The sequence below is a fragment of the Lemur catta genome, chromosome 2, assembly GCF_020740605.2.
Source record: "Lemur catta isolate mLemCat1 chromosome 2, mLemCat1.pri, whole genome shotgun sequence".
NCBI lineage: Eukaryota > Metazoa > Chordata > Mammalia > Primates > Lemuridae > Lemur > Lemur catta.
In genome coordinates, this window is record NC_059129.1 from 42,360,026 (window position 1) to 42,382,489 (window position 22,464).

At 50.3% G+C, this 22,464-nt stretch overlaps 2 protein-coding genes across 5 annotated transcripts; one reads left to right on the plus strand and one right to left on the minus strand.

The window, feature by feature from the left end:
* Positions 1-9,402: 9,402 nt before the first annotated feature.
* Positions 9,403-15,092, minus strand: PRRT1 (proline rich transmembrane protein 1). 4 transcript variants are annotated; one of them, XM_045541753.1, is made up of 8 exons: positions 14,726-15,092; positions 13,498-14,617; positions 13,242-13,329; positions 13,009-13,086; positions 12,710-12,856; positions 11,262-11,800; positions 10,584-10,769; positions 9,403-10,450 (listed from the first exon to the last, which is right to left on the minus strand). In XM_045541753.1, the coding sequence occupies exons 4-8, from the start codon at positions 13,014-13,016 to the stop codon at positions 9,861-9,863; spliced, it is 1,470 nt and encodes a 489-aa protein (XP_045397709.1). In that variant the 5' UTR covers positions 13,017-13,086; positions 13,242-13,329; positions 13,498-14,617; positions 14,726-15,092; the 3' UTR covers positions 9,403-9,860. The 4 variants fall into 4 exon arrangements, with proteins under 4 accessions (XP_045397709.1, XP_045397712.1, XP_045397710.1 ...); XM_045541756.1 differs by lacking the exon at positions 13,009-13,086 and having other exon boundaries at positions 11,262-11,477; positions 13,242-14,617; XM_045541754.1 differs by having other exon boundaries at positions 13,242-15,092.
* Positions 15,092-22,232, plus strand: PPT2 (palmitoyl-protein thioesterase 2). Its single transcript, XM_045541757.1, has 9 exons — positions 15,092-15,209; positions 15,549-15,739; positions 15,993-16,146; positions 16,613-16,708; positions 16,796-16,903; positions 17,644-17,727; positions 17,847-17,931; positions 21,154-21,208; positions 21,398-22,232. Exons 2-9 carry the CDS (start codon positions 15,557-15,559, stop codon positions 21,539-21,541), a joined length of 909 nt encoding a protein of 302 aa, XP_045397713.1. The 5' UTR covers positions 15,092-15,209; positions 15,549-15,556; the 3' UTR covers positions 21,542-22,232.
* Positions 22,233-22,464: the final 232 nt, after the last annotated feature.

The window sequence follows — 22,464 nt, forward strand, 5'->3', positions numbered from 1 at the left end:
AGTCAAATACCTGGCAGCCAATCCGGGGGAGGGAGGGGCTGGTTAGCCCGCCTATCGGGCCAGGCGTCACTTCCTACGCCACTGTCAGGCTCCAGACCGCAGCGACTGAACCGGGCCGAATCAAACCGAACTTGGCGAGGTCCGGCTGGCCAGGTTACCGGCTTAAGAGTCAAAGCGTAGAGAAGTCCTTGAATGGGAAACTGGGGCGAATGAGGATTTAGTGGAGAATGGCGGGGGTGGTAGTAAATGATAATGGCGCAGTCCTTTGATCTGGCGACCTCAGGCCCTCCTGTGCTACTGGATTCCTAGCTGGGGTTATCCCCTGTCTGTTCCTTCGCCCATTCAATCCAGGGTGCTCTGAGATAAAACCTCGGGCCTCTTTCTCTCCAACCGGCCCTATTCCCTTGCGGGACCACCTAAGGCTTTTCCTTACCTTTCCTTCCCGTCGTATCCATCATTGCCTTTCAAGCCCTCCTTCGTCAAGAAATCTTAGACGGTGCTTTTCGAACCTTAAAATGTATACACATCACTGGGGAACTTGCTAAATTGCAGAATATGACTTAGGAAGTCTGGTATGGCGCCTGTGATTTTGCAGTTCAGCAAGCTTCTGGATGATGCTGATTCTGCTGGTCCATGAACCACCACACTTTGAATAGCATGGTTCTAGAATAACCTCATCCCATTCTCTTCACCCCTTGCTCTGTGCCTCTTCTGTTTGTCCTACATTTGGCACGTAACTGGTATAACCTGCTCCACTGGGGGTAGCAGGTCCTCTTCCTCCTCCTAATAGAAGATGTAGATCCCTTTTGTGATTCAGCCTTGCTCATCCAGCTACCTGTACCAGCTGGGCCACCACAGCTCTTCAGGGAAGAAGAATCCCACTTTCAGTACCTCCCTTTGGCTCCTTCAGTTTGCTCTGTAACACCCCACCACTGTGCCTCAGACTACAAGAACCATGCCAGGACAGCCAAGAGGGGAGGCAGTTTCATCATTAGCCACAAACTTGTGTCAGGACAGTCCTATCCTGTTTTGTGTCAAGCTTCAGATCACTAACCTAGACTTTTTTTCTTCAGGTTTTATTTCTGGGGTCTGAGCCAAAGTACCTTAGTCTACTGCCCCTCTCCCCATGGCTAACTACTCTGATTCTTGGAATCCTTGGGATGCTATTGAAAATTAATCCATCTCTTCTCCCCCCCTCTCCCCCCTCTTCATTTCAGGGATTTCTAGGAAAGGCAGGCAGTCTAGAATGAGTCCCAAAATGCTTGATTACACCCTAATCCCTGGACAAATATTGCTAATTTGCATTATGTGTGTTTTGACTGACAGCATCACTCCAATGACTCTTCAAAGATCAGCTTCTCTCAATTAAAAGAAACTACTCTGCTACAAATGTATTGCTTTGTAATGTCTTCTTGTTACTTTATGTACGTATGTTTTGGTTCCAACAGACTCCACAGGGCAGGGGCTTTGTCTCCATTTCTTTTGTGTTTATCTCCTCCATTCATTCAAAAATCTTTATTGAGCATCTGCTATGTGCCAAGCTGCATATTAGGAACAGGGGATACACAGATGAATGAGACAGATATACTTACTGCCCTCATGGAACTCAGGTTAGATCTTTAATGAAGATCTTTAACCTAGGCCTGAGGTTTTATCTTAGAGTACCCTGGATTGAATGGACAAAGGAACAGATGGGGGATAATGCCCACTAGGAGCTCCGAACATGCAGATAGTAGCAGACGAAGGCTTGAGGTAGCCCAATCAAAGGACTGCCACCACTATCATTTACTATCACCCCCTCCATTCTCCACTCAATCCTGATTTGCCCCAGTTTCCCATTCAGGGACTCCTCTGCTTATAGTGTAGACAAGGAGGGTAAGTAATTACTGTTGTATGAAGAAGAAGTGTGAGATGCTATGAGAGTGAGTGATGAGGGATGAGGGAACATTTCTTGAGGATGAGACATTTTTGCTACCATCTAAAGAATGAATTGGATTTCGACATATTCATTTTTTTGGAAAAAAAAAAAAGAATGAATTGGAGCTGAACCTCAGAAAACACTCCTGTAGGCCCATATTGAGAAACACTGAATTAAACAGTCAATTTTGTGTCTTCAGGAGATCCCTTGTCACCATTGGACTATAAATGCAAATAGAAACATAGGCACTGAACCCCCTAAAGAAACTAATCCAAGTCACCATGAATTAAAATCTTTTTATTTTTAAAAAGATGACCCATCAAGATGAAAGCACAAAATTTTAAAGTTTTAGAAGAGGACTAAGAGATCCTTAGAGAAGACATCCATGGACCTGTAGATTCCCCTATGTCTCGCAAGATTAGGAAGGGGCCAAACTGTGAAGACTCAGAAATGGGGAAGAGGTAGCACCTCTATTTTTGGATGAGATGCTACCTGAAAAAATTTGAAAAAAAAAAAAAAAAAAAAGAAATGGGAACGAGTATAGACTCTCCCCTAAAGTGTAGGCACAGTGAATGTTGACTGAGTCACACTCACACTCCTTGCTCCCTCCCAGTTCCCTATCCCTTGAGTCTAATTGTGCCAGAGCTCAGCTCTCTGGAGGTAGTCACCGAGGAATCAGGACTGAAGAGAGAAACAAACCAAAAGGAGTACATCCCCAGGCCTGGCTAGAGAACATGGGGCCTGAGAAAGACACAAAAAGAGGATGACAAGTGAAAAACTGGTTACGTGTTGGGAGAGGCTTGGACTGGGGAGTAAGAAGGGAGTAGTGTCTTTCTACTTTCCCTTTCCCCTAGAGATTTGAGAATGGCATGGAAGAAGAGCAGGCTTGAGGGGAAGAGATGAAAATGAATCTTCTTCTCCAAGTGACGGGATCCAATCCCTTTCTCTCACTACAAATGTCCTCTGGTCCCTCTCTTCCTCTGGTGTCGCAGGGACTAATCTCACCAACACCCCCAGAAGTTATATGGATGCAAGTGCAAGTGGACATGACTTACCTTGTGCCCAAGGCCCTTCCCAGGCTCAGGTGAGAGGGATGGGAGGGAGGAGCACACAGGAACCTCTGGAAAGGTGAGATTCTGGGTTAAGAAGGTCAAAGAGACATCTGGGAGAATGAAAGGACTTGGGGGGAGTACTGATTCTACTCTGTGTGATTGTGGAAAGTGAACCCCATTCTGGAACCATTCTCCCCTCCTCCCAGTCCTTACAAGTGGCACTTAATGCCTTTCTGAAGACCAGTCTGAGGGGAAACCTCACATTTGACAAGTTTCTGAGGATTTTTACCTACAAATAAGTATATTTACATCTCACCTGGAGTCACTTCCGTCCTTCCTTCTTTCTGAGTCCCTTCCTCCAAGGTGGCTCAGAGGAGCTGACTATACTCTGCTACTCTCTTTGCTCTATCCCATAAAGGTATCATTTTGCCTTCATTAAAGATCTAACCTGAGACAACGCAAGGAGAGGTTCAGGAGCTGGTGGTTGTTCCATCTTGCCCATGGACACAGACAGTATATGACACTTGCCCTCTAAATGAGTGGAGTAAGATTATTTTCTTATTCAGTCAATAATCTTTACTGATTACTCAGAATTCATCAGTGAAATATGGAGACAAATACAGAGGATCTCCACCAGTATTTATGTTAGCAAATGCTCCAGATGCAAGAGAAAAAGTGATTAAGTGGGGCAGGAAAGTTATTTCCAACCAGGGGTGATCTGAAAGATATCATGGAAAGGTTCAGAGAGGTGAACCTTGAAAGATGGCAATAATTTTGACATGTAGAAATTGAAGGGATTTATTGCCTGTAGAGGAAGCAGCACAAGGCAGGAGAGATAAGAACACCCAAGATTATTCATTTCCAGCTTGTCAATCTCATCTTTCCCAGGGTATTCCAAAACTGGGCATGCTGCCTTGTCACCATGCATTGAGCTGGTTGGACGTTTTTACACTCTCACATTTCATACTCACCACATGGAACCATATGCTGCACTTACCTCTCCCGTTTATTGTCAGCACGAGAGATAAAAATTCTAGCTTTCCAAAGGCTAAATAAGTTTCCCCTCTGTTTAGCTTTGGTAGTTTCTGTGGTTTTTAGTTCTGTTGGGGTTGTGTCAAAATTGTTCATCCCTCCTCTTTACTCCCAAAGCATTTTGCTGTGCTTCCCTTACAGGCAGGGTCTTCGTGCAGGAGGCAATGAAAGGCAGCCTTTTTGGCAATGAAGTGTTTAACGGTGAGAATTGCTCTTTACCCAACTGTGACCATGCATTATGATCACAGTACCAGGCACTGTGCTAAGTGTCTTGTATACATGATTGCATTTTCCCCTCGTGCAACTTTATGAGCTACTTATTCAGACATTCAAGGAAACTTTATAGAGGCCTCCTTTGTGCCAAGCACAGTGTTGTGTGCTAGGAATAAGGCCGTGGAAAAAAGCCCTGGATCTCTGGTAGCTTTCATTCAAGTGAAGATGATAGGCAATAAGCATCGATCAATAAAATATAATATGATGTAAAGCAGTAACAAGTGCTATGAACACAATGAAGCAGGGTAAGAGAATGGATAGAAAATTCTAGCAGGTGTTTGTGGTGCTATATTTAATTGCATGATCAGCAAAAGCCACCTTGTGGAGGTGATATCTATGCAAAGACATAAATGATGTAAAGGAGCAGCCATGCAACTATCTGGAGGAAGAGTGTCCAGGAAGAGAAAAAGGGAGTGCAAAGGCCCTGAGGCAGGAAGAAATTGGATTTTGTTATGCTAAATCCACAGCAGCTAGAACAGAAAGGAGAGCAGAATAGGCAGAGCAGAGTAAGCAAGAGAAAGAGTGGTAGGGGAAGGTGGGGAGGGACAAGGCCAGGTAGGCTTCATAGGCCACAGGAAAGATTTGTATTTTGTTCTAAGTGTGATCAAGGAACATCAGAGGGTTTTGAGCAGGTATATGTTATCATCTGATGATTTAAAGATCTGATTTCTGCATAGAGAATAAACTATATCAGTCAAAAATGGAAGCAGAAAATCCAATTCAGGGGCTAGTCAAGGGACAATGGTAGCATGGGAGCTTGGGTTAGAGTAGAGGACAGGGCCAAGGATAGAGTCTTGAGTCCCTCCAGTAAATATTTAGAGGTCTGGGCTGGGTGCGGTGGCTCATGCCTATAATCTCAGCACTTTGGGAGGCCAAAGTTGGGAGGATCACTTGAGGCCAGAAGTTCAAGACCAGCTCTGGGCAACATAGTGAGAGACTGTCTCTACAAAAACAAAAGGAAAACATAGCTGGTGTGGTGGCCTGCCTGTAGTCCTAGCTGCTCAGGAGGCTGAGGCAGGAAGATGGCTTGAGCCCAGGAGTTCAAGGCTGTACTGACCTATGATCATGCCACTGCACTCTAGCCTGGGCAACAGAGTGAGACCCTGTCTCAAAAAAAAAAAAAATTGCTAAATTTTTGTCTATTTCTCCTTGCAATTAAAAGAAAAATATAATATTTGGGAACTGTCAGTGAAAACTGAGAAGGATCAGCCAATAAGGAAATAGGGAATACTTTCTTTAGTTGGATCCAGAGTATTGGAAGTGGAGAAAGCATCTGAGCATTTGAAGTAGGAAGAAGTGATCAACTGTATCAAATGTTGCTGGTGGGTCTAGACTAGGGTTTCTTAACCTTAGCACTATTGACATTTTGGGCTGAATAATTCTTTATCATGTCCTGCATGTTGTAGCATGTTAAGCACTATACCTGGCTTCTACTCACTAGAGGCTAGGGGCACCTCCTCAGTTGTGATGACCAAAAACATCTCTAGACATTGCCAAATGTCCCAAGGGGTGGCATGGGAGGATCACCCACTCTTGAAAACCACTGGTCAAGATGTTCCCCGGGAGACATTTGGCAAGACAATGCACAGGTTGGCCCTCTGTGATAAAGAATTATCTGGCCCCAAATGCCAATAATCTCAAAACTGAGAAACACTGATCTAGACTCTAGACTCTAGTTAAGATGAGAGCTGACCATTGACCATTGGGTTTAGAAACTTGGAGATCACTGGTGACCCTGGTGTGTGTTTTAAGTGCAGTGGTGGGGATGAAAGCCTGATTGAAGGAAATTCAACAGAGAATGGGAGGCAAGCAAGTGGAGGCAGTGAGAAGTTCTGCTGTAAAGTGAAGAGAGAAATGGAGCACTGATGGGGGGAGCTGGGTCCAGTGACAGTTAAATTTACAAGTAAATGTGAATTATTTCACACATATAGAATTATAATTTATATGCATATATTCATGTATACTATGAAGAATAATTAAACTAACATCTGGCAGCTTAAGAAGTAACTTTCCAACATTGTTGAAGCTCCCTGGATGTCCCTCTGCAGTCAGACTCTTACTGGCAAGGGAGAAGCACTATTCTGAATGTTTTGCTTTTACTACATACACGAGTAGCAAAACAGTTATTTTTTTTCTTTTCAAGGACAAGGTATATTATTATAGCATGTTTGCATGATGATGGGAATGTTTCAGCAAAGAGGGGAAAACCAGTTATGTGGGGTAGAGATGGGTAATTTCAGGAGTCCTGTCTCTGAGCACGTGGGAAGGATCCCAGGGCACAGAGGGGGCTGCTGGGAGCAGGTCAGGTGCTCTGCCTCCCTGGCAGAGATGCAGGTAGGCTGGTGAATTTGGGGTGGGACTATGAGGAAGTTCTTACCTGAAAATTTCTGTTTTCTCACTGAAATAGGAAAAAAGGTTATTATCTTGTGAAATTGTGGTCTCAGATTTGGGAGATGTGAACCGACTAAGGAAAAGGTAGGCTGGCAGGCCCCCCCGAGGGCCCACGGGCAGCGAGCCCACTCAGTATGACTGTGGGTTCCCCCAGCTGTCCGGCGCAGGTGCAGAGCAGGCAGAGTGGGATTTAACCAGGGATAAAATGTGTCCGAGGGAGAGGGGCCAAAAGTGTGGTGACAGGTGATTACAGTGTGGAACAGCTACACAGGAGGCTGAGGCAGGAGGATCGCTTGAGCCCAGAAGTATGAAGTTTTGCAGTGAGCTACGATGATTCCACTCAGGGTGACTCTGTCTCAAGAAAAAAAAAATGCCCTATTTGAAGCCACCTTTTGGCCTCTCCCCTCCTCTCTGCCTGGATGGTCCCTGAGGTGTCTCTAAGCCTAGGATTTGGGATCATCTAGGCGTATCTTAAATATTGATGCCTGAGTCCCACCCCCAGAGATTCTGATTTAATTGGTCTAGGATGAGACCTGGGCTTTGGGACTTTTAAATGTTCCCCATAGGATTCTAATGTGTAGCCAGGGGTAAGAACCATTGCTCCAAGGAATGCCTGGGGCTGTATTTAGAAACCCACCGCTCTAATTCAACCCAGAGGGCAGAGTGAGATCTTGCTGGAGTGAGGGATGAATTCATCTGGGTCTTGAAGGATAGATAAAATGTCACCAAGTAGAGAGGCAGATGTGAAGAGGCGAACAAAGAGCAAAAGTCTAGAGGTAGTCTGAAGCTCGTGACAAGCTGCAAACAATGTGGTTTATAATAAATAAGCAGAGACTGGGGAAGGAGGTCTAAGATTTGAGAGCAACTGGGCAAATACCTGGAGATGGCAATGATGAGTAATTCAATTTGTTTGGAAATTAGGTTGAACAGAGAAGCTGGATGATTTTAAATTACAGAAGGAGTTAAAGGTCAGATTGAAATTTTGTAAATAATTGAGTAAGCAATAGGGAACCTGGGAGGCTTTTGAGCAGTGGAGTTGCACACGCGTGTGTTTAGGGAGGCTAATCTAACAGCAGTGGCTAGGGAGACTTGGAACAGGGTAGGAAGCAGGGAGATCTGCTGGGGAAGCTGTTGCAATGAACCCAGATGAGGTAATTTTTCTGGCAAGGGCTGGCGAAAAGTTAAAAGATATTGTGGTAGAATTAACTGGGTTTGAGAGCACACCCAAAGTAAGGCAGAGGGGAGGTGGAGGAGGCAGCGAGTTTTCAGATAAGGAAGGGTGATGGGGACAGTGGTGCCATAATGGAGACAGGGAAGCAGGTTTTGGTGGCATTTCATCAGTTTGGTGTGGGACATGCTGATTTTGCGAACCAGCAGCATGGTCTGTTTGTCTGTGCTCCTCCGCAGGCACTGGACAAGTGTCTGCATGTGACACACAGGTTGGAGAAGCATTTCATTAGAGATGATGGCTGAGTTGAATGGATGACCTTTTCAAGCGAAAGTCTCAGAGAAGGAAAGAATCCAGAGATAGACGCTTACACGAGAAGGGAGGAGAAAAAGCAAAGGGGAAAGGCAGAGGAAGGATAATTGGGGGGGGGGAGAGGAGATAACATGTCCATGAACCTGGAGATGTGAGGAATCCAGGGTCAAGGGACAAACATGGCAGAGTTCAGAGAGGCAGAGTACCATGAAAATGCCATTAATTTGGGCTCCTCTGGTAACCTCTGATCATTGGGTGCCATTTGAGAGTGTGGTCTCAGTAGAGTAGGGAGCAAAAGCATATTTCAAGGAGTCAAGAAATAGTGGGTATGAAAGAAAGGCAGACACAGACACATCTCTGTTAGTAATACTCCCCTATTTAAGAGAAGAAAGGTATTTAGGGGTGAGGAAGTAGAAGCTGCAAATATGGATTCTTTTTCCATAAGTCTGTTAAGGTAGGTACATTAAGTTTGAAACATCCAAAGGAGAACCCATGATATCCATGTCTCACCCCACCCTCCTCCCATGTCTCCTGTCTCAGTGCATGGCTCCCCTTCTAGACTGTAAGCTCCATGAGGTCAGGGGTCACACCTGCTGTCCGGGCAGACGTCACACCAGTGTCCTGCATGCAGTTTGCATGTTGTATAAATGCATAAATTCAGGGTAGGACCCTGTCTTGCCCACTGCTTTTGTCACCCCCTACTTGCCACCTCCCTTACAAAGAGGCCTCAGGGGAGGAGAGGGCACCTAGCCCCAGGCAGACTTCAGAGTCTATGGACCTCCTCCCTGGGGCTTCCACAGCTCTCTGCCCCTTTTGCCTGGTACAGTACATCATGTGGGGCTCTAATCCGAGTTGTCTGCTACCCTCCAGCCCACAGTCAGAAACAGCTACGGGCAGCTGGTATCATTTCCCTGCCCCTGTCACCTTGTCCTTAACCAACTTCTTCCCAATGGTCTGCCCTCTTCTTTCCTTTTGCCTTCCTGGAGTTCTGGGGATAGTAGGGAGTGGAAAGGGGGTGCTGGGGAAGGAAAGACCCACTGAGTAGACCCCAAGGTCTTCCCTGGCAGGTTCCCAGGGAGCTCCTGCCGCCCCCATATTTGTGTGTCCTTCTAGTGGTCTGGGCATCTGCCTCTCCCGCTTTCGTCTCTGTCGGCTTTCTTTTTTTCCCTGGAAGAGGAGATGAAGGAGAGTGAAAGAGGGAACCAAAAGGGCAGGGTCTTCATGGGGCCACAGTCTTTGGAATTGCGGGCGATACATCCACTAAATCTCTTTAATATCGTCGTTCAGAAGTTCACACACACGCACACACAGATCAGAACAAGGCGGGACCGCCAAGGGGAACCGGGAGCGGGCTGGCTCTCCTCCGGGACTCGGAGGTCCATACCCTGGATTCCCCTCAGCCGGCTGCCCAGGGGTTGGAATGGGTGGAAGGGCGTATTTACAGAGAACAGGACATGTTTCTTATCCCAGGAAGAAGGGTTCTAAACCAGGAACTTTCCAAATGTCCTTCCAAAAACAACAAAAGGAGAGGTTCTGGGATTAGCAAGAAAATAGGCAAAGACCTGGGTGGAGGAGGGACGAAACTGCACTTGCAAAAACGGGAGTGCGCGTGGGGGTGTGGCTACCCCGGGGCTCGGTCCTCCGGGGAACAAAGAGAAGAATCTGTCTGTCCGTGGGCGAGGCCTGGAGCCACAAACCCAATCACCGGACTGAATCACCCCGCGGAGACGAGAAGAAGGCGGAGCCTGCCGACCTGGAGGCGGGGTTTGTCAGGGTTGGGGCGGAGCCTATAGAGGCGGCGGGTCTTTGAGGACCAGAGCGAGGGTGCTCGGCTTGTTTCGCTGTACTTTGAAGGGGTGGGAGCCTGGAGCAACTGAGGGCCTAGCGTTTGGCCGGGATCCCAAAAAGCGGCGTCTCTAGGGGTGTGGGCTTTAGAGGGGTTCCTGAGGAACTGAATTCGGAGCTTGCTCGAAAGGTGAGAGGTTCCCTGGAGGCGGAGTTTAAGAAGAGGCGAAGTCCGACGGCCCCAGAGGCCGGTGTGCAGGGCACCCACCGGGTCTGCGGTAAGACTGCAGAACGCGCCCGGGAGGTCGAGGGGCGGAGGGTGGGGCCGGGCTGGGGGCGTTTTTAGGGATCCCAGTAGTTCTCGTGGTGCTGCGCGGCGATGATGATGACTACGGTGAGGATGGTACAGAGCACCATGGCCGCGATGCCCACGGCCAGGGAGATGAAGGAGAAGTTCCGGGCCTCGCGGGAAGCTATCTCGGCCGACACCATGTCTCCGCGGGCCAAGGCCGTGCGCACCTACGGGGCATGGGGTGGGGGAAGTGTAAGAGCTGCTGCCCCCGCTCAAACGCCTCTGCCTCCCTCTAAAATCATCCCAAGAGGCCCAGCACTCCCTGGGACTCGAGCGAGCCCCAGCCCCCGCCGCCCCCACCTGCACTGCCTTGAAGATGGCGATGATGCCCGTAGGCCAGAAGCAGCAGATGGTGGTCAGCACCGCGATCGGCATGTAGTCGTGCGGTGGGCGCCTCGGCTCCAGTAGGGCCAGCCCTGGGCCCTGTGGCGGCGGCGGGAGAGTCGAGGTCACTCCCGTCCCCCCCGGAGTTCCGCCTGCATAGGGCTGTGGAAGGAAAGTTGGGGGGCAGGGACGTCACTCTGACCCACTCCCAGCCTACCGGCGTTGGGCGGCTGGCAAAGCGGCTTCATAGACACCATTCTCACCTGTTGCTTCGCAAAGAAATGATCGCCCACTACCCTTCCCAGACACCCATAAATTCTGCCTAGGCCCCTCTCCTCCCTTCACTGTGTCATTAACCTTCATACTCTTGGGGGTCTTTACACTCTCCCCCATGGTATGGTCACACCCAGGCAGTCCTGGCCTCACTTCAGACCTTGTTTCTTCTCTCCAGACTCCCCTACCCACTCGCCCCCATTCCCGAGTATTTCCCTTGTCCCTCCTGTCTCAGGCTCTGTTCTCCCTAGGGCTTGTCCCAGGAACACCACCTGTTCCCTGGCCCTCTTTCTCCATCCCACCAGCCTCCACTGTGTCCCCAATTTCAAGTCCTGTTCTACCGTGCCCCCCTCCTCCCACGCCCGTCTGCCCCGCACTCACCGTGCCCACCGGGTAGACCGGCACGTAAGCAGTGCAGGGCTGCAGCTGCAGGGGGTATCCGGGCGCTACGTAGCCCCCCAGCGGCAGCGTGCCCACCGCCCCCGTGTGCGTGGGCACCACGAAGCCGGGGGTCTGTGCAGTCTGGGCCGGCGCCGGCGGGGGCGGGGCGGCGGCGGCTGGCGGCGGCGGGGGAAGTGGGCCCTCGAAGCGAGTCTCCTGCAGGTAAGGGTCGGGTGGCATGCGGGGCAAGGTAGCGCAGCCGGGTGGGGGCGCCCCAGCGGCAGGGCCGGGCGGGGCGTGGTGGGGGGGCCGCGGCAGCGTGGCGGAGGATGAGGGACCACGCTGAGCGGTGGCTGCGGAAGAGGCCAGGCCACCTGCCCCTAAGCGCGGGAGGGTGGCAGTGCCAGACTGGTGGTAGTGGTGGTGGTGGTGATGGTGCGAGGAAGGGGCTGCCTGTGGGGGTGGGGCTGGGGGTTCGGCCGGGGGCTGAGGGGCATTGTAGGGTGGTGGAGAAGTGTGAGGGACTGAGTCTGGGAGTCCTGGGGCGATGAGCCAAGGAGAGGATAAGGGAAGAGTAAGGGCAGACAGGGATGAGATGAGGAGAGGTAAGGGGATGGAGAGAGATAATGGGGGGGGGGGGGGCGGGGAGAAGAGAGAGACAGATGGGTGAGAAGCCATCTCTCATTTGAGGGGCAAGAGAGGGGCTGTATCTAGGCCATCTGCACCCCCTTCCTCCTTTCCATCTAGTTTTGAGGTCACAACTCTCCTCTGCTCCTCTTCCTTCTTTTTCGTCAACATGCCCACAGCTCTCACTGGCAGACCCAATCTTCTATCCTCTGCTATGGCTGCCTTTGGGCTGGCCTATCCGACCTAGTCCTGCGTATGCATATGTGTAGACATGCAGTCCTGTGTTAATAATATGTGCTCAATTCAACAGTTGTAGAAACACACGTGGGATGACATGTTCCACTCTGCCTTCCTTCAGTGGAGGAGAGAGTGCCCTAGCCTCTCTGGGAATCTCAGGACCTCTTTTAGAGAAGATAAAGAAGACTCCTCTGGATTTTACTCCCCTGACAACCCCCATCTGATCACGTCTCCATATTTCCCCTCTGGATTTCTCCATGCCAGCCTGAGATTGTCCATCTGTCACTCCCAACGATGCTATCCCCGCAGTACCTGGCTGATGCTAAGCCACTCTGTACCTCCTTCATCCTCCCAACCTGCCCCCCTGCCCATGTTGTTGGCAAGGGGCAGAAGCTGAGACTGGAAGGAGGAAAGGAAGAGAAGGGAGGGAGATAGAAAGAGGAGGGGTGGAGGGTGTTGAGAGCTGGAGAGAGGGGGATGAAACAGAACCACCGCTAGGGAGGGGTAAGGAAGGGGGTTGGGGCAGGGGTGGAGAGAGTCAGGAAACGATTGAGAGGGCAGGAGGTTTTGTTATTGTTTTTTACCTGACTTTTCGGATGACATGCCTGCGGTCTCGCTGGGACAGGGTCCCTGCAGCCGGAGTCGGGGGGGAGGGGGGCCCGGCTGGCTCCGGAGTCTGGGTGCCGGATGGCGCAGACGGCAGCAGCGCAGAGATGGAGAGATGAAGGCAGCTGCGGGGGGCGGAGGGAGAGCGGGGAGGGGGGGAGCTTAAAGGGACCGAGGCGAGGGAGGGGGAGCGTTTCAGACGTCGTCCCCTCTCGTTTCAGACGTTCTCCCCTCTCGGTCTCTCCCGACTCTCGGACCACCTCTCTCCTCCTCTCACCCCGGCATTCAAGCTCCCAGTTTAGGCTCCCTTGGAGTTGTCATGGAAACGGAGGCAAGACCAGGCGAGCGGGTGGGACTAAGGGAAGGAAGGAGGGAGACAGAACTCTCTAGAGTTTCCCCCTTCAAGATTCTCTGTAGTGATTATATTGTGGGAGGAAGCGAGCAGGTTCTCAGTGGATTCAATACCCCAATTCCCTCTAGACCTGGTTCACTCTGACAGGTCTTCCCCACCTTAGCTTTTCTCATTTTCCTGCAAGATGTCAGGATCATCTTCCAAATCTTTGGCCCTAGTGTCCTCCTCTTTAGAAGAGATGAATAACTGTGTGAGAGAATTGTGCAGAGTTGAGAACTGAGATGGTTTGAAAAGTTCCCAGGGTACGGAGGACCTGCCACCCTGGCAGTAAAGTGGGAGGTTCAGGTCTAGAATTCGGTCCACCCGGGAAGAGGGAGAGAGTTGCGGGGGTGGGGTGGGGGGATGCATAGATACCTTCTTCATCCAGGATTAAGGAGCTGGAGCTCTTTGCGGGGGTGCGGTGGGGACAACTGCTCATTTCCGGCAGCTGGGTTTGGGAATGTGTGCTTACTCCCCCATTCTCCCTTTGCTGCTTGGGCTGCTTAGCGTTTCTGGCCCGGTCAGTGTTCAGATCCATTCCCTCAATCCCCCTACTCCCACTCACCACTGCCACCAAGACGCACCTCCATCTCCTGAGTCGACCTGAGGCACAGCGTTATTGCAGTCTTTTTATTTGCCCATTACATCTTGGGAGCGCGTGGGTGGGGGGAGGGTGAGGATAGGCAGTCTACCGAGATTTACACCAGTTGGGTTTTTTGCAACAACACAGCCGGAGAATCATTATCCCCCCCACATCCCATCTTTAGACTGGTACTTCCCAGCCCCCGGATGCAGCAGAAGCTCTCCGGGCTGCGTCCCTCCCTGTCTGTGTCCAAGCGGAGGCTACAGAGCAGTATAGAGGCCCTCGCTTGAACCAGTCCCAGGTCCTGGAGATTTAGATCACGGCCTCATACCAGTCGCCCTGGTTTCTCAGGCGTTTGCGTGAGCCCCTAACCCCTTACCCCCACCTCATCTTCACTTTACACAAAGTCGAGCGCAAATTGGTTAGATTGGGAGAGACGAGTTTAGACCTAGCAAAGAGCTTGTGAACAGAGGGAGGGGTTCAGACACGCTAAGAAATCCTTTTCTTAAGGGAAACATCTTTAAATGTAAAAGCCCTAACAAGTAAAAGGCCCAGCGGGGGCACCAGGATATCGAGTAGGGGTCCCAGATAGGCGGACAGGTGCGAGCTCCTGGAGCTCGGAAGTCTGTGGGGTGGGTGTGGGTCGGGAGCCTCCCGCGGAGAGCTCTGAGGGCTGGATTGTGGGGGTCGTTCCGTTGAAAGATTAGTCCTAATCACGTGGGCTTGAGTCAGTGTAGCCCCAGGGGCCCTCCACCCCTTTGGGGTGTGGGTCGTATATGGGGAGGGGAGTAGACTAGCGCAGGAGAAACTGGGCCAGGCTGCACTTAGCTCAAGAGGCATCGAGGACTCTCCGCGTCTCTGGAGACAAGGGCACTACACGCACTTCAGAATGAAGAGTTGTAAGACTCCGACCTGGGGCGGGCGGGGGGTTGAATGGTACGCCCGGGTTGGCATCAGCCCTCCAGGTCACCCTGCCACTCACCGCCACAAACCCAGCGCCGACAAAATGCGGAGGACTACCTTTCCCCAGTCCTGCCGCACCACCCTTTGGAGAGAGAAAACTTCACGTTCCGCTGCGGAGCCAGCCAGACCCTGGATTGGGAAGTGGGGGGAATCAAGGCGGGGAGATCAGACCCTTGCGTCGCTGGGTGCAGTGGGGTCTGGAGGGGCCCTCTTTCGATTTCCAGAACATGTTTGCTGCTTTTTCCTCTCCCCACCAGCCTAAATGGATCGCTCCGCCTATTTCCTCCCCAGCTCCTAGGGCGCAATGGAATGTTCCATTGCCCCTCCGGTCCCAGGCCTGCGTTGCGGGGGACGCTCGCACGGTTGCCAGGGAAAGCCCCGGACGTGACGGCTGTGCGCGACCCCGAGCAGCCCGCCGTCCCCACCCCCTTGTCCGTCATTCCCGTGCGCGCTCTCCCCTCAAACCCTTCCCCTCCCCCGTGAATTCCAGACTTGGGAGAAGTAAACAGCGGGCGGAGCGAGGCCTACAGACCCAGGCCAGGTGGGAGTTTGCACTTTCCAGGGGGCCTGGGCTGCTGCTCAGGGGTCTTGCAGAACCCTTGGTTGTGCATGGCTGGGGTGATGCGTTAGGAAGATCCTGGGCCCAGGGACCTAGTCCCCCAGGCGCTGAGTTGGGGGCGGGACTTCGGGTGCGCGGTGGTGCGTCAACGTGGTCGGGGGGTGTGTTTGTAGAAAGACGGCTGGAGTAAGTTCAAAGAAGGCTGTTTTGTGACAAAGACCTAGTGTGGAAGCGGGAGGGAGAGGCTTGATTGCCGGCGTTTGTTCCGAGGGGGGAGGGTGTTGTCATCTCCCTCACGGGCCCTCATCGTCCCCTTTTCAGGCGGGAGCATGCTGGGGCTCTGGGGGCAGCGGCTCCCCTCGGCGTGGGTCCTGCTCCTGTTGCCGTGCCTGCCGCTGCTGCTGCCCGCAGCCCCCTCGCTCCGCCGCACGTCCTACAAGCCGGTCATCGTGGTGCATGGGCTCTTCGACAGCTCATACAGCTTCCGCCACCTGCTGGAATACATCAATGAGGTCTGGCAAAGGACACTCGGGTGGAGGGCTTTAGAGGCGTCTGTGGTGGCTGGGGAGGGAGAGCGGCAAACTGAAAGCCACCCTCAGGTCCTGCCCAGGTCCTCGGGGAGCTGGTGCTGGCGTGGGGAGAGTTGGGGGCTGATGGGATCCCTGGTCTTGGCAGGGCACAATAGGCATGTGGACGTGGGCCAGGGGGTGGTGTGTGTGGGGTTTTTAGCCTGTCCTTGGTGGCTGCATTGCCCCCTTCCCACAGACACACCCCGGGACTGTGGTGACAGTGCTCGATCTCTTCGATGGGAGAGAGAGCTTGCGACCCCTGTGGGAACAGGTGCAAGGGTTCCGAGAGGCTGTGGTCCCCATCATGGCAAAGGCCCCTCGAGGGGTGCATCTCATCTGCTACTCGCAGGGTAGGCAACTCCTCTGCCCTCGACTCCTAAGCCGTAGCCGAGGCTTGGTCCGTATCTGAGGGGCGATTCCTAGTGTCCCTTTTTCTGAACCACATTGCTCCAGCCAGAGCTCTGGTACCTGAGCCCTTCTTTTCTGACTTCCCTCAGCACGTGGGTCTTATCTCTGTCTTGAATGGGAGGGAGGCTCCCTGCACTGCTGCCCCTTCTTTCCCCATTACCCATGTACTTGGACATAAAGGCTAATGGGGCAGGTAAAAGCATCGTAGAGTTACAGTCAGGAGGCCGTGTCTAATTCTGGCTCTGTTACTTACATGATGTGGGATCTGTTGGCACAGGGTGTGCCTGCCTTCTCTGAGCCTCAGTTTCCTTTCTGTACAGTGTGTTGGGTGGGGGGCGGACAGTGGGGGCAGGTACTGTTGGCCTGGCTGTCCGGAAGTCCCTGCCCAATGTGGTGTTCTGCCTGCAGGGGGCCTGGTGTGCCGAGCACTGCTCTCTGTCATGGATGATCACAATGTGGATTCTTTCATCTCCCTCTCCTCTCCACAGATGGGACAGTATGGAGGTGAGTGGGCACTGAGCTCCACAGCAGGCCCGGAGTTTTGGGGGGCAGGAGGTTTATGGTCACCTGGCACTGTTGTTCTCTTGCCAGACACGGACTATTTGAAGTGGCTGTTCCCCACCTCCATGCGGTCTAACCTCTACCGGATCTGCTACAGCCCCTGGGGCCAGGAATTCTCCATCTGTAACTATTGGCACGGTGAGTGGCACATGCTGAACTGGGGCTTCCATGGAGACAGCACTGTACAGTGTAGGGTCTTGCTGCTCCCACCTCTACTATAACCAATAGCAGTGATGACAGTAATAACTTACATTTGTTGAGCACTTACTATTTGAACAGGTGCTTTTCAAAATGCTTTATGTTGTCACCTCATTGCCTCAGAGTATAGCCTGATGCAGGGGTCTGTAAACCTTTTCTGTGAAGGGCCAGATAGTAAGTCTTTTTGGCTATGTAGGCCATACAGTCTGTCATAACTGTTCAGTTCTGCTGTTGTAGTGTGAAAGCAGCCATAGACCATGTAGACCATGTATAAATGAATGTGTGTTTCTGTATTGCAATAAAACTTTATTTACAAAAACAAGCAGCAGGCTGGATTGGGCCCAGTGGTTATAGTTTGCCAACCCCCGGTGTAGTATTTCAACTGACGAATGTAAACACTACTTGGGTTTGAAGCCTGACCTTACTAGGTGACTTTGGGCAAGTCACTGTGACTCAGTTTTGTTATCTTTAAAATAATAATGTAGCACATATCTCACAGCCTGCTTGTGAAGATTAAATAAGTTAAATGAATGCAAAGTACTTTGAACAGTACCTGGCTCATATAGGTGCTAGAAAAAAGTACTTGCTATCATTGTTACTATTTTATTGCTGTCCAATTTGATTTGTACCGCCGGCCCCCAGTCTTGCTTCCCTATCTTTCTAACTGCTGTTTTACCCAGACCCCCACCATGATGACTTGTACCTCAATGCCAGCAGCTTCCTGGCCCTGATCAATGGGGAAAGAGATCATCCCAATGCCACAGGTGAGAATCCAGGCTTCTACCTGCGTCCCCTTTTCTGCTTCTCTGACCTCTTCTGTTCCTCTGTCCAACCTACCCTGACCCCTGTGGCTGACTCAGGCTCTCTTCTTCCCATCCTGCAGCATGGCGGAAGAACTTTCTTCGTGTGGGCCGCCTGGTGCTGATTGGGGGCCCTGATGATGGTGTTATTACTCCCTGGCAGTCCAGGTAATAAGGGACTGTGTGGCCTGAAGATTGGCTAAAGACTTCTCCAACCCCCACCAATTTTTGTCTCATGCCTGAAAGTGGTCTGCTCCTCCCACTGTTCAGTTAATGCCCCCCCACCCCCTGCCACAGCTTCACCTAACGCCAAAACCTGAGAATCATACCCCAACCCCTCGTATCTAACCAATTACTAAGTCCTGCTGATTCTACTTCATCTCCCTCCCTACCATTCCCCCTTTGTAAAAACTTTCAATTCTGAAATAATTATGGATTCACAGGAAATTGCAAAGGTAGCATAGAGAGGCCCTTCACCCAGTTTCCCCCAGGGCTTGCATCCTACATAACTATAGCACAGTATCAAAACCAGGAAATTGACATTGGCACAATGTATGTGTGTAGTTGCGTGCCATTTTATCACATTTCCTACACCTCTTTACTTATCTGGACTATTGTGACAGCTTCCATCCTCATCCCCTCCATGCTATTCCTTGGGAAAATCCTTGGCTCTATGGCACTATGTGCTTGCCTCTGTTATAGGTCATCATGAGTGATGTCACCTGAACTATTTTAGTCACTCAACAATTATTTATTGAGCACTATGGGCCTGGGCACTGTTCTGGGCTGTAGGAATGCAGCAGTAAGTAAAAGAGAAGTCCTCAGTGTTACATAGCTTACATTCTAGTTTGGGAGATGGCTAATAAATGTGTGTATGTCAGGTGGTGATAAAATAAGGCAAGGGAAGGGAGTAGAGGATGACTGGGGCCTAGTTTCAGTAGTGGCCAGAGCAGTCCTCCTGGAAGAGTTGCCATTTGAACAAGACTGAAGGGAGTGAGGGAGAGAGTTGCATTCTGAGGCAGGTGTGGGAAACAAGGCCAGTGGGGAACCTGCGGCCTTCTGATTTTAAGATTCTTCCGTTTTAAGCACCAAAGAAGGCAAGAAAAGCTTCATTTTTCTCTGCTGCACGCCTTTTAATAAAAGGATTTGTTCTGCAAACTTTGGATTCAGTCAAAAGGCTGCACTTGAGGACCCAGTAAGGCCGCAGCTTCCCCACCCCTGGCAGAGGTGGGAGAGGAAGTTAAAAGAGGTGGCAGAGGACCAGTTTTGTCAAACCTTTATAGGCCAAAGTAAGCCCTTGATTTTTTTTTCTTTTTTATTGTGATAAAACATATGTAACAAAAATTACCACTTTAACCATTTTTTTCTTTTTCCTAGAAATTATTAAGGAAATATATTTTAACCATTTTTAACTGCACAGTTTTATGGCATTAAGTACATTCACATTGTTGTGTAACTACCATCCTTCCCACCACCCATCTCCAGAACTTTTGTCCCCCTGAAACTCTGTCCCCATTAAACAACTCCTTATCCCCACTTCCCCAAAGTCCCTGGTAACTAGGGCCTTTGATTTTTTTTATTCTGAGTGAGCTGGAAAGGCATTGGAGGGTTCTGAGTGGAAGCATGACCTCCCTTACAATATTGTAATAATATAATAGTAAGGATGAGTTTTATATACATTATTTCATTTCACATCTACAGCAACCCTATGAATGACAGTGATTGCACTTGGTTTTATAGCATTTTTTATGTCCCATGTCACACTGTTTTAAGTACCTGTCATATATTAGCTCATTTAATCCTCATACCAACCTGTGTGATAATTACTCTTATCTTCATTTGACATATGAAGGAAACTTGGGTGCGAAAAGATGAAATAACTTGCCTACATTCATAGTGTGTAAATGGTGAGGTCAGGCTATCTGGCTCTTAACCACAGTGTTTTACTTCCTTTCTATGAAGTATTCTTATATAGCATGATGAAGGTAAGTAATATGTTCACACACAGTGGGGGGGAGTGTGGCAGAGCTGGGTTCAAATCCAGGTCTGTGTGCCCCTACTGCTTTCCTACCCTTTCTGAAATTCAGCCCCTCAACATTGCCTCCAGGCTTCCAGTCCAGCTCCCCTAAGTACCCAGCTGTGCCTCACCTCTGTGCCTTTGCTCTTACAATTCCCTTTGCTTGGGACGGCCTCACCTGGTCCAGGATCATTGCTGGGAGGCCTTTGTTGATGCTCTAGAACTAGGGTAGTGGCCTTTCCACTTTGCTCCCATAGTCTATTGGACTTAACACTATTAGCATTTATTCAGTTATTCATGGCCAGGGTCCACTCAGTGCCCATGCTAGTTAAACATTCTTTAAAAAATTTTAAGACCTTTTTATTTTGAAATTTTATACTTAAGTTACAAAATAATACAAAGCATTCTTGTATATGTCTCACCTAGATTTCCCAAATGTTAATATTTTACCATGTTTACATAAATATTTTTGTCTAGATATATATACTTATATATTTATTTATATGTTAATATTATATTTAAATATAAGTTTATTAAATATTTAATATATAAATTTTTTGTGTGAACCTTTTGATAGTAGGTTGTAGACATGATATCTCTTTACCCCTAAATACTTCAGTGTGTCAGTGATCATTTCCTATAAACAGGATATCTTTTACATATCTATGACATAATTATCAAAATCAGGAAATTAACATTGACAATTGCCCTTATAAAAAAAAAATACTCAGTGCAAGCTCCAGCTCAGGATCCCATGTTGCATTTAGTTGTCATGTCTTTTTTGTTCGTTTTTAGAGACAGGGTCTTGCTTTGTTGCCCAGGCTGTAGTACAGTGGCACAACTGTAGCTCACTGCAGTCTCATACACCAGGGCTCAAGTGATCCCCGTCCTTCAGCCTCCTGAGTGGCTGGGACTACAGGTGTGTGCCACTGTGCCTGGATAACTTCTCATTTCATTTTGTTTTTATAGAGACAGGGTCTCGATATGTTGCTCAGGCTGGTCTTGAACTCCTGGCCTCAAGTGATCCTCAGCCTACCAAAGTGCTGGGGTTACAGGAATGAGCCACTGTGCCCAGCCATCGATATTTTTGAAGCATATGGACCAGCTATTTTGTAGAATGTTCCTCAGTTTGGGTTTGTTGGATTTTTCCTCATGATTAGATTCAGTTATGCATTTCTGATGGGAATTCTACAGAAGTGACGCCGTATCTTCAGGGCATCACCTCATGAGATAATGATATCCAGCCAGTTAAATATTTTTGGGTGTCCTCCCTGCTGCCCATCTCCCCAGTAGGCTGTGAGTTCCTGAAGGACCCTAGCCCACCTTGATTTTCTCCAGCTCTCCTGATAACCTGCCCCCAAATCTCTTTGTAGCTTCTTTGGTTTCTATGATGCAAATGAGACCGTCTTGGAGATGGAGGAGCAACTGGTGAGCACCCTGGGATTACCCCCTCTCTTCACTCACTGTCCCGCCCCATTCTGGAGCCCTCCATGCCACTGACCCCTGAGCTGAAGGGTTCACCCTGTGGGGAGGAGGCTGAGGACACCAGCAGTAACTCACATTATCTCTCCTTGTGTCTTTCTTCCATGCTCCCGCGCCCCTTCACCCACCTTGAAGGTTTATCTGCGTGATTCTTTTGGGTTGAAGACTCTCTTGGCCCGGGGGGCCATAGTGAGGTGTCCGATGGCCGGGATCTCCCACACAGCCTGGCATTCCAACCGCACCCTTTATGAGACCTGCATTGAACCTTGGCTCTCCTGAAGATGTCCTCAGGGTCCCCAGGACCTCCCCAGCCCAGAAACCAAGTGGTGGCCTTGGAAAGCAGATGTCAGGCTTGGGAGTGCCTATGACCACCTCATTGCTCCCACACTGCCCCCCACCCACCAGAGCTCCCAGAACCCCCCTGTTCTGTTCCTCCGTGAATGAAAAGTTCCGGTCTCCCCTACCTCATGTCCTCTTACTTGGAGGGTTGCTCCATGCTCTCCCTTTCTCCCAAGGCTGAAGTTGGGAAGTGAGAAACCAGGTTTTTAACTTGTGGCTGCTCCTGCTGCTGCTGCTGCTCCTCCGTATCTGGCTGTACAGGAGGAGAACCCAGCCCCTGCCCACCACAGGGGTCTTCCAGGCCACTCAGGACATTTTTAGCTTCTGTCTACCCCATGTTCCCTTTTTCTGTGAACTCCCCTGTCATCAGCCCTCCCAACCCCCAAAAGGGACTACCCATGAGAGTGGGGTTCTGAGGCTCCCCCATGGGGACAGTTCCGTTCTCAAAGTGTCAGTGTTGGGGAATATCTGCGGCCTGTGAGGCCCATCTCAGGTTTGGGGATCCCCCAGTCCCTATGATCAGTGTTGGGGTAACCCCTGGAAGCCTAGTTCCTTTGAGGCTCCAGCCCTTTTAACTACCCTTGAAGGGGTGTTACCCCTGTATTTATGGAAATAAAGTTCCATTTGCTCAGTGTGGCTTGGCTCATTTCCAGGCGAAGGGGACCTGGCTCCCCAAGGATGTGGGGATGGAGAGCTTGAGGCCTGGGTGCCCGGATGCCTGGTCTGGGGTGGGGACCCCCTTGGTGTTTCCGTTCTCTCTCAATGCCCATTCTGTGTGGGTTCCTGATTCGCTGCGGGTTCTTTCCTGTTGAAGACAATTCTCTTCCTGTCATAGCATAAGATTGGGGGGCTGAGCCCGGGGT